Source organism: Musa acuminata, chromosome BXJ2-3, assembly GCF_036884655.1.
Source record: "Musa acuminata AAA Group cultivar baxijiao chromosome BXJ2-3, Cavendish_Baxijiao_AAA, whole genome shotgun sequence".
Classification (NCBI taxonomy): Eukaryota; Viridiplantae; Streptophyta; class Magnoliopsida; order Zingiberales; family Musaceae; genus Musa; species Musa acuminata.
Window position 1 is genome coordinate 8,896,134 of NC_088340.1, and position 12,256 is coordinate 8,908,389.

General features: G+C 35.0%; 1 protein-coding gene across 1 annotated transcript; it reads left to right on the forward strand.

Annotated features, from left to right (window-relative positions):
• The first annotated feature begins 715 nt into the window (after nt 1–715).
• On the forward strand, nt 716–7,947 carry LOC103974781 (subtilisin-like protease SBT3.3). Its single transcript, XM_065098921.1, has 10 exons — nt 716–859; nt 934–1,028; nt 1,120–1,217; nt 1,492–1,653; nt 1,732–2,348; nt 2,438–2,499; nt 6,466–6,729; nt 6,812–6,929; nt 7,019–7,190; nt 7,286–7,947. The coding sequence occupies exons 1-10, from the start codon at nt 761–763 to the stop codon at nt 7,831–7,833; spliced, it is 2,235 nt and encodes a 744-aa protein (XP_064954993.1). The 5' UTR covers nt 716–760; the 3' UTR covers nt 7,834–7,947.
• Nucleotides 7,948–12,256: the final 4,309 nt, after the last annotated feature.

The window sequence follows — 12,256 nt, forward strand, 5'->3', positions numbered from 1 at the left end:
TGCTTTGTTTCTTACTTTATTTAACAAATTAAAACTTTTTGATCGGTGTGAATAAGTCTAATTTTACCTACGTGTTTTGAACCTTTCATTGGTCGAACCGATTTAATTATATGAGCTAGTTTATTAAAAGGATGGAGAGAAAAGGTAATAATTCTTAAGAAAAAAATAAAAATGGTTAGAGAGTTGCTTTTATTATTTTGAAAATTTAGAGATCTATGTGGGAATTCGCCCCTATCATAATTATGCTGCTCCTTCACCTATATATAATTCCACACTGAAAAACCAAGAAAGAGTTTTGTTATTATTAATGAAGATATAATATAATAATAATAATTATTATTATTATTATCAACATAATTTGCAGAGGAAGCATCTCTATCAGGTGCCATAGCCATTGGGCTTGATGAGACTAGTAAAGGTCTTTGTGTCTATCATGGTGCAATAATGCATCACGGTTCCCATCAATTATCTTCGTGGAATACGTATAGACTAGAAAAAAGTGTCCAATCCACCAATGGTATAAGATGCTGTTATAATAGTCTTGATTTCTCCAGGATTCTTGCCTGATGACTGGTTCATTTACTTACGATAAAATAATATCCTTTTATTTTTATTAGTCTTTCACATCAACGAAGTTTCCTTGGCTTTAACTCGCCACAAACAAGCTATCATTGACCATCACCACCGTCGGTCATGTTGCTTCATAGGCTTGTAAGTAGCGCCATTGGAGCAACGCTGCTCCTCCACGGCCACATGCAAGATGGGTTCCCAGCATCTTCTATCCTCTATGCTTCTACTTCTCTTCCTTTCAAGCTTCATCCAAATGGCAGCACTTGGACATACACCATCATCGACCAAGGTCCATGAGCGTCTCTCTTCCATCTTAACATTCGATGTCCGTGGACTAACATCTCGATGGTCTCTTCTGTGCAGCTGCTGTACATAGTGTACATGGGAGAGAGGCAACACGAAGATCCAAACCTTGTGACTGCGTCGCACCATGATATGCTGTCTTCCGTACTGGGGAGGTATGCATTTTTTGCACCATATATAGTTTGTGTTCGTTTCATCTTCCTGTCATGTATGCTCGATTAAAGGTTATTCTAATTGGTGATTCAGCAAGGAGGAAGCCCTGAGTTCAATTGTCTACAGCTATAAGCATGGCTTCTCGGGCTTTGCAGCCATGCTTACGGAATCTCAAGCAGACCATATTGCAGGTTCTTCCTTCCTTCTTCAAGTTCTAATATGTTTAACCGCACAACTGATGAGAACAATCCATCGCTGGTTGGCGTCTTGAGATGAGAAACAGCATGTTTATAGTGAATAAATCATGTCTCCTTTGTTGGTTTAAACATGTAAATGGATCATGAAAAGGAGAATTGATGTTCGTGATAAGTTATGAGAAAAAAAATCGTATTTATACATATACATAATTCTCAATGAAGATGAGTAAGCGCCTTCATCATATTGCCCTTTTTCTTTTATTGGTAGAATTGCCGGAGGTGATCAGCGTCAATCCAAGTCGCAGCGTTCCGCTGCATACTACACGAAGCTGGGACTACCTTGGTCTTGGTTATGAACAACCCCAATCCACAGGACTACTTCGAAGAGGCAACTTCGGCGATGGCATCATCATCGGTGTTGTCGACTCAGGCAAGCGTTATATATTTATTTCGTTACTGGCATCGAGCTTGTTGATTTGACCGTGTCATGTGAACTTTGTTTGTATAGGCATTTGGCCGGAATCGAGAAGCTTCGATGACCATGGTTACGGCCCCGTCCCATCCCGTTGGAAAGGAACGTGTGAAGTAGGTCAAAACTTCACCGTCAACCACTGCAACCGCAAGATCATCGGTGCAAGATGGTACGACGGAGGCGTCGACGATTCCGACATCAGCGTAGACTACCGTTCTCCCCGAGATTTTCAGGGCCACGGAACCCACACGGCTTCCACCGCGGCCGGTTCATTCGTGGGTAACGCGAGCTTCCATGGCCTCGGTGCCGGCGTAGCAAGAGGAGGCGCTCCTCGTGCCCGGCTCGCAATATACAAGGCGTGCTGGGGAAACAACATAAGGTGCCCTGATGCCGCCCTTCTAAAAGCGATAGACGACGCAGTGCATGATGGTGTGGACATCTTATCACTCTCACTTGGGGCCATACATTACTCAATCTTTGCTTCCATACATGCGGTAGCAAAGGGGATAACTGTGATCTTCGCTGGAGGCAACGATGGTCCCGTTCCCCAGACCATTTCTAATGACCTGCCGTGGGTGATCACGGTGGCAGCCAGCACCATGGATCGGTCGTTTCCTACCCTCCTAACCCTCGGAGACAACCGAACCGTGGTGGTGAGAACGTGTAGATTTCACAGACGCTAATACATTTGAAATTTTGCATCTACTTATATTGAATTAATTGTTCATGGTTGCTGCGGCAGGGACAATCCATCCTCTATGAATCCACCGATGGAGGATTCAAACAGCTAGCAGATGGTGGGAGGTAACTATAATTCGATTAAATGTTCTTAAAGAAAAGAGTATCTTAGTGTTGGGAAAATACGACAAAGAAGAGGATAAAAACATCATGCAAACAAATAACAAACACAAGTTCAAGAATACTTTAGGAAAGATATTTAGGCTTGAAACGTGTATAAATACTTTCCTAAAAATGATATTTGCACTCTCTTCTCAATAAGATTCCTATAGGTTTGATGCAAATAGTTTTAGTGGATATGACAAGCCTTTAGAAGATTTATATTGAGCAAACAATAAAGAATTTTTAAATAGGAATTAGAGAATATCTAATTCAATCACTTGGAGAGTAAAGAAGAAGAATATGAAAAAGATGTCTTAATAATTTACCCTCAAATATCTATTATAGATATTTTCTCAAAAGACACGATCTTTGAAAAATAACTACCAAAATAACTATAAAAGAAAACACATTTTCAAATAAATCTTTTGAAAAGAAATTCTTTTTTCTTTTTAATTTGAACAATTTATAACAATCCCCCACTTGTTCAAATTTAAAATTTTCTCTAAGTGATTAAATAGTATTTATGAATAAAATAATATATCTTTCGATTTGAATATTACCTTAGTGTAAGCATCACAAAGTAAAGTCGAAATCCCAATTAGCATAAAAACTTTGAATTTGTTATTCCTAATGACAACACCGATGATACCATACACATAAATACAATATCCTTGTATTCCTCATAAAATCTTGCTCGGTCCTAATATGGCCTTAGGCTCATCCAAATTCATGAACTTTTATGAGAGAAAACTCTAACTCTCAATCGAAGCGGCACCACTTCTAAGTTCATATAGGTGAAGTTCTTATAGTATATTTATCACTCTTTGAGTTACTTGTCCTAACTTCATTAAGAGTATAATTAACTCAACCCTCATTCGATGACAACCATCACTTTAATATCTTTAGATGGGACTCATAAAATATTTTAATGATTTGTTCTTACCACTCCACATGTCAATGACTTGTTCTTACCCTTTGAACTCTTTATTACTCATTTCATAATGTTGAGTAGGGTTGCTATTATTGGTGGATCTTTTATTCAAAGAGTTTTAGCCCCATCAATTTTGATGTTGATCTTACAACTTCTCTTGTTAGAGGTTTGGTGAATGGATCATCTTCCACTTATAAAACAAGAGGAATTGTTTTTGCTTTTCGTACACGAGTGCTTCTTCTTAATTTATGAGATTGCTCTCCAACCTCTTGTGAACTTGATTGATGTCCAATCAAAAGAATATTAGGTTGCTCACCAACCTTTTGAGATGTCTCCACTAGTGACTCTTCACTAGTTGGAGGATGAACATTATTACTTGAAGTCAATAAATGTTCAAAGAACTACATCTCGAGATTCTATTATGATATTAGACTCCAAATTAAGAAGTCTATATGCTTTGCTATTTGAGGCATAGACTATAAATACACATTTGATTCCTCTAGGTCCCAATTTTGTCCTTTAAGGATCATTATTCTTATAATATACAAGACACCCCCACACTTTAAAATAACCAATGTTAGGTTGTCTTCCTTTTCATAACTCATATAGAGAGATCTTATTTTTATTAGAGGGAATTCTATTTAAGATATAACATGTAGCCAATAAAGCTTCTCCCCACAAATTATAAGATAATTTAGCATGTAACAACATAGCATTAATCATCTCTAGATAAGTTCTATTTTTTCTTTCTGCTAATCCATTTTGCTCAGGTGTTCATTATGCCATGTTGTTCACAAAACAAGTTAAATTCATTAGGAAAGTATTCTCCTCCTCTATCACTTCTTAAAAGATTTAATTTTCTTCCCCAATTGATTTTCAACTTTTGTTTTATATGCCTTAAAAGCATTAAAAACATCATTTTTATGTTTCAATAAGGTACACATACGTGAATCTAGACATATCATCTATAAAAGTAATGAAATATATATTACCTCCTCTCATTAATATGTCATTTAATTCACATATATAAGAATGTATTAAGTCTAACAAATTAGTATATCTTTCAACACTTTTGAATGGTTTCTTTATCATATTTGATTTAACACAAATTTTACATTTATTAAGATCATCAAAATAATAATTTATTAAACCATCCTTAACCATTCTTCTAATGGTGCTAGTTTCAATATGTGTTAATCTATCATGTCATAATAAATAAGAATCAACAATATAAATAGAAGCAACATCTTTATTAAATTTAGAATCATTGTCAACAATAGATAATTTGACCATTCCCTCAATGGAATAGCCTTTTCCAACAAAAGTTCCATTACAGGATAGAATTAACTTTTCGGATTCAAATACAGATTTAATTCTAGCAAACATAGATTCCCACTTACTAAATTTCTACTCATATCCAGTACATGGAGAACATTAGTAAGAGTGAATTTCTTACCCGAAGTGAAAGTGAGTTCCACATTTCCTTTGCCAATCACCTTAGAATGAACTTCATTTCCCATTTGAATCTCTTGCCCTTCTGTGACTTCTTTGTAAGTCTTGAAGAGTGTCTTATCATAGCAAACATGGACGGTAGCACAAGTATCATACCACCAACTAGAAACCTTGCCAAATATGGCATTCACTTCGCTGACCATAGCGATTATATTATCATCTCCCTCAACAGAGTTGACTTTCGGTTTCTAGCCCTTTTTAAATCTACAATCCCTAGCAAAATGACCATGTTTTCCACAAACAAAACAACCTCCACTCTTTGGCTTCTTAAATTTTCTTTGATCCATTTTGGAGCCAAAATGATATTCATTGTTTTGTTTACCTTTGTTGGAATTCTTAGGCTGATTCACAACATTTGCTTTTATATTGCCAAAAGAGTTCTCACTCTTTTCTCTCATCCTCCATTCCTCCTTGATTCGAAGATATTTTTGAATTTGCTCCAAAGTGATATCCTTGGAGTCATGCAAAATCTTCTTCCTATACCCTTTCCAAGATGAAAGGTAACTTGGCTATTATAACCCCTACCTGAAAAGGTTTAGGAAGTTCGATTTTTTCAACCTTCAATTGATTAACAATGACCTGCAACTCATGCACTTGTGCCAAGATTGGCTTGTCATCTATAAACTTATAATCAAAATATTTAGAAATCAAAAATTTCTTTGTACCTTCCTCCTCGGCATGATACTTGAATTCCAAAGCATTCTAAATTGCTTTTGCAGATGGTTCCACCGTATAAAGATCATAAAGCCGATCCGAAAGAGCATTGACTTCATCTTCGATTCTCTTCTTTTGTTCAGCTTTAACTTCATTAGTGTCATCATCGATTGGATCAGGAATTGGTTAAAGATTTGGATCAAGCACATAGAAGATCTTCAACGTAGTCAACATGAATTTCATCTTGTCTTGCCAACGGGTAAAATTCGTTCCATCAAAACGATCCAAATGAATAAAATCTTGATTCAATAATTTGATGATATTTGTGGCCTCCATAGTGAATTTATATAAACTCACAAATATCGTTTTTAGATTGTTGGGAAAATACGACAAAGAAGAGGATAAAAACACTATGGAAACAAATAACAAACGCAAGATCAAGAATACTTTAGGAAAGATATTTAGGCTTGAAACGTGTATAAATACTTTTCTAAAAATGATATTTGTACCATCTTCTCAATAAGATTGCTATGGGTTAGATGCAAATAGTTTTAGTGGATATGACAAGCCTTTAGAAGATCTGTATTGAGCAAACAATAAAGAATCTTAAAAAAAGAATTAGAAAATATCTAATTCAATCACTTGCGATTATGAAAAATATGTCTTAATAATTTACCTTCAAATATCTATTTATAGATATTTTCTCAAAAGATAAAAAAATAACTATAAAAAAAACACCTTTTCAAATAAATCTTTTGAAAAGAAATTCTTTTTTCTTTTTAATTTGAACAATTCTTAACACATAGTAACGTGCATTTGATCTATTGTTGCAGTTGCTCGGACGCTCTGAATTCGAGTGATGTAGTCGGAAAGATTGTGCTCTGTTACCAGCTTGCCATCGCCTCACGCTTACCACCCGTGCAAGGCTTTCAACAGGCTGCCAGTAATGTTCAGGAAGCAGGAGGGAAGGGCATTATCTTTGCACAGTACTCCGCCAGCATCCTCCACTACATCGACGAAATTTGCAACGGCACCGTTTGCGTCTTTGTAGATTACGAGATCGGAAAACAAATAGAAGATTATGTAACGAATACAAGGTCTGCTCAACTCGAGTTCCGTTTTCCTAAACGGATCAGAATTTTCTTTTCGGGAATAATAACCACGGAAGGAAATTGGCAGATCTCCGCTGGTGAAGGTGAGCCTAACGCAGGATATGGTCGGGAGTGGAGTTATGTCGCCCAGGGTCACAGCTTTCTCGTCGAGAGGGCCGAGTATATTGTTCCCAGATCTAGTCAAGGTCGGTGCAATTTCTATTATCTACTAGAAGCTCACATGTTTGGTTCTTTTCGATGAACTGGTGTGCTCACCATCACTGCCTTTGGACAGCCCGATATCACAGCTCCCGGATTCCTTATCCTGGCCGCAGTAAAAGATTCCTATAAGTTTGACTCCGGGACTTCCATGGCTTGCCCCCATGTCTCTGGCGTAGCAGCTCTTCTTAAAGCAGCACATCCCCAGTGGTCTCCTGCTGCCATCAAATCAGCACTCGTCACAACTGGTAAGTAGATTTACCATCCTGCTTCTGCATCGTTCCGGAGTTCTTCTCTGTCTGCTTTCCTGATGTTAAAGTAGCATGACAACCTCTGTTTTAAGCACATACGGCCAATGCATACGGCTTCCCCATAGAAGCAGAGGGAGTTCCTCGAAAGCACGCTGATCCTTTCGACTTTGGCGGCGGTCACATCGATCCTAACAAAGCCATTGATCCCGGGCTTATTTATGACGTCGATCCCGAAGACTACTTCAAGTTCTTCAACTGCACTTACGGTCCGTCGACCACTTGTGACTTGGTGGACAGTCGACTGTATCACCTGAATCTGCCTTCCATCTCCATTCCCGACCTGAAGAAGACACCACTAACGGTGCAGAGAACCGTGACCAATGTGGGGGACACGGATTCCATTTACAGGGCAATGGGGGAGTCTCCTCCGGGTGTCAACATGGTGGTCGAGCCTTCTCTTCTTCAGTTCAATGCTTCTACGATGACGCACACCTTTGCGGCAACGTTCACGCCGCTTCAGATGGTGCAAGGGGACTTCAACTTCGGAAGCTTGACATGGATTGATGATGGGAAGCACGCAGTAAGAATTCCTATCGCAGTTCGAGTGATCATTCATGATTCCTTCTCTGATACCTCCTAAGGCATCTGCTCTATGTTGACTACTATGGCAGTAAGTTAAATGTTGAAGTCGTATGGGGAATAAAAACTAAGATGTGTAAAATGCTACCCAAATATTGATGTCGGCTTTGATTCAGTCAATTTGTTCATTTATAGGCTTGTGTGAGCTACTTTTATCCAGACGCATGAACTTGAACATATGATGGTGTCTGGAAATAATATAGCTTTGAAGGCCACAATTTTTTCATAAACTATATTGTCAAAATAATTGAATTGCCATGATATAATAAAATAGCTTGGAACTATTTTACAAGGGAGTAATTAAAATAAGAGCTTCGTGAAATTAAGATATAATAAAAATATTAAAAACGATAAATATTTAGTGAGGAAAAAAGGTGAGCTAAGCTATAATGAGCAATAAAAATTAACGTGCTATGTTGCTCATGTACGCTTCAGTATTTAGCACCGACCACCGACGTACGGTATACGTCATCAGGAAATAATATAGATATGAGGGACTCAATTTTTTCATAATAACTTACAATTTGAAAATCGATCTTCTCAAAATAATTCAACTGCCAACGACTTGATAAATGTATGGAACTATTTTAGAAGTGAATAATTTAAATAAGAGCATGATGAAATTAAGTTATGATAAAAGTAATAAAAAATATAAATATTAAATGAGAAAAATATAAACTAAGTTATAATTAGTAATTTCATATTTATGGGCTGAAGGGGGAGGTTGTTGAACTGGCAACTCATAGATTCAGTTCATATTGGGCCTAAACAACCAACAGCCCACCTCCTCACTTAATCTAACTCTAATTCAAATTAGGGAGGTATGGATAATTGAATTTTAGAGGCAAAAAGAGGTAGAAAAAGACAACAATGAAGGAGTTTTTGGCAGTCACGAGATTTGAAAGAAAAGGAGGAGAACAAAATAGAAAAGGAAGAGAAAGAAAGGGAAGAAGATAAGGACAACACAGAGAGACTGTTCTCAATTATCTAGCAGTGCTTTCATCTCAAGTTAGATCAGATCTACAGTAGATTCTTACTGTGATTACTTGAGGAGAATTAGGAATGATTTAGATATTGTGCATAGTGACATGATCCTTATATTCCAGTTATTCTCTTTTGATTGTTGCTAGGGTTTTGACAAAAGATTGAGATTTATATATTCATTATTATTATAGTGAATTATCTCTAGTTTGTCCCGTGATTTTTACCCTTTACATTGAAAGGGTTTTCCACATATATCTTGATGTTTTATTTTATTGTGGTTTTTCTGTTATGTGTTATAGTCTGTTAATATTTGTTCATATACAAAAGTTTATTTATTTTTATATCCCATCAATGTCATATCCATTGATGATAAAAAATATTGCTTATATTAATTCTTAATTGATGTCTTGATGGAAGACATCAAGATATTTGAACATGGTCCTTCACATCCGAATAAGATATTACATTAATAACTTATGTCAAAGCACGCTATTTAAGAAAGAGAAATCAAAATTCTATTCGTCTGAAGTATCTTTCAGGAAATTTAGATTTTATCGAAAGATAAAATTTAAGATATTTTTGAATGCATCATATTTCAATTAAAGATTCTTTTCCTGAAAATAACTAATTCTAGTGCACTATGATGTTTTATTTTGTACATGAATAAAATAGCTTATACATAGTATCAGAGCTATGATTTCAGATTTATAATTTTTTTTATTATTTAATTTTATTTTTTTATTATCAATTAAAATTATGATTCTGATAATTTATGCTAATTTAAATTACAATTTAAGTCTTAAATATTGAATTTAACTTTGTTTAAATTATACCGATCATGAAACTTATGAATCACTCTTTTTTTTTAATGAAATGGATGACTATAAGACATATTACGGTAATGAATTAGATTATAAAATTATAGTTTTATTTCATATATTAGAGTTAGAATCATGAGTAATTTGATATTTATGTATTAAGTGTTTTGTTAGACACCAAGGTGGCCAAATATTATGATTACATAAAGTTCATAAAGAAACTATCCATGATTTCTGGATGCTTATGAATGGCTTGATGCTAACTTTATAATTATTACATTGATATTCATAGTTTATAAGAACTTTCAGGATCACCCAAAGGTTGATCTATTATTTTTATAACTCATGGGTACAAATATAATAATTAATATATTCAATTATATTTTTTATATATTCAAATGTAATAAATATATCTGATTTGAATATATTCAATTATCAAGTAAAGTGAGATATAAAGAAGCATAACATCTTTAGTTTCGCCCACAGGATGATTTTGATATTTATTTACAAAGTCGCCCAAAGGACGACTTTGTAATTTATGAGATAATGTTTAAACTCCAAGCATTAAAGTGAGAGTATTTATCATGTATTATTCGTATGCTTTGTTTCTTACTTTATTTAACAAATTAAAACTTTTTGATCGGTGTGAATAAGTCTAATTTTACCTACGTGTTTTGAAACTTTCATTGGTCGAACCGATTTAATTATATGATCTAGTTTATTAAAAAGATGGAGAGAAAAGGTAATAATTCTTAAGAAAAAAATAAAAATGGTTAGAGAGTTGCTTTTATTATTTTGAAAATTTACAGATCTATGTGGGAATTCGCTCCTATCATAATTATGCTGCTCCTTCACCTATATATAATTCCACACTGAAAAACCAAGAAAGAGTTTTGTTATTATTAATGAAGATATAATATAATAATAATAATTATTATTATTATTATCAACATAATTTGCAGAGGAAGCATCTCTATCAGGTGCCATAGCCATTGGGCTTGATGAGACTAGTAAAGGTCTTTGTGTCTATCATGGTGCAATAATGCATCACGGTTCCCATCAATCATCTTCGTGGAATACGTATAGACTAGAAAAAAGTGTCCACTCCACCAATGGTATAAGATGCTGTTATAATAGTCTTGATTTTTCCAGGATTCTTTCCTGATGACTGGTTCATTTACTTGGGAAATATGGAGGTATCTAAACCACAATATTTCTCTTTCTTGGGTTCATATATATATAATACATATAGCATCTTGACCTAAAGGCTTGACTTAATCAACTCTATTCTTCTACGTCAAATCATGTGGTGAACAGGCGACATGATAACTGGGCATGAATGCTCTATCGAGTCCAAAACCATCATCTAATCGTCATTGAGAACGTCGTGAGGTAACGTTCATTGCAATCACTGAGAACGAAACCTCTCATCATCACTAGTGGTCCTCGTACAACTAAGATTTTGGTGAAGTTGTGGTGCAAATTGTCAAAGCCTCAATTAGTCAGACACCAACTTGACACCATTGACTAAGCATGCTTATTAATAATACATCTATCACATGAAATGTAGTCTCACTTAGTAATTATGTAGCAACAATTTGCAGAATCTGTTCCGCTCACAAGGTAAATCCATGGCTAATGCTAGAACAGGTGAACTTGTAGGCCCCAAGATTGCCACGTCACTGCTATCATTTGGAAGCTATAATATAATCCACCACAATATCTAGCTAATGCTCATTCAAAATGTCAAAAATGGGGTACTATCATCTTATATTTGTATCTAAATTTATTTCCATTGGCTAGTTTTGCTATATCGTATTATCAAATTGCAGATTGATATTACTCGTATCATGTTTACTTGTCAGAATAAGACTTGAACTAGTCCGTTTTGGATGATTCATGAATGCACCTTCTCCATATCCAAATCAATATATACTATATTCTATCTTTCTGCTTCTCTTCCTCGCCAACTCCCTTTTCGAATGGTGGCAGTTGTTACAATCTGAGTCTTCAAATTGTAAATTAATATACGGATGCATATATTTCTTATAGGTGAATATATATATATATATATATATATTCCAAAATAAAATGGTTTCAGAACAAATAAAAGCTTTTTGTTTGAACAGAGTCTTTAAGTAAATATCTTCCTATAAGATATAAAAAATATAATTAGATATCCTCTAACGACATAAGTTTTCTTTTTAATAAATGAATGACTCTTAATATTAATTATTATTTTCTTTTTAATAAAAAATAAGTGATAAAAGCAATATCGGAGGTTAAGATCTTACTATGATCTATCAAAATTTTATCCATCTAAACTGACGAGAGAGTAGTATCTCATTTAGGGCCAGTTGAACAGTTGTCCCTTTTGCACCTTTGGCATAATAGGTTGCTTTTCATTATGAACCACAACTGGATGAATTCTTATATGAATGATATCGGTGATATATGTTGCACGACTAACACGATATATTCTCTTATCTTACGATAAAATAATATCCTTTTATTTTTATTAGTCTTTCACATCAACGAAGTTTCCTTGGCTTTAACTCGCCACAAACAAGCTATCATTGACCATCACCACCGTCGGTCATGTTGCTTCATAGGCTTGTAAGT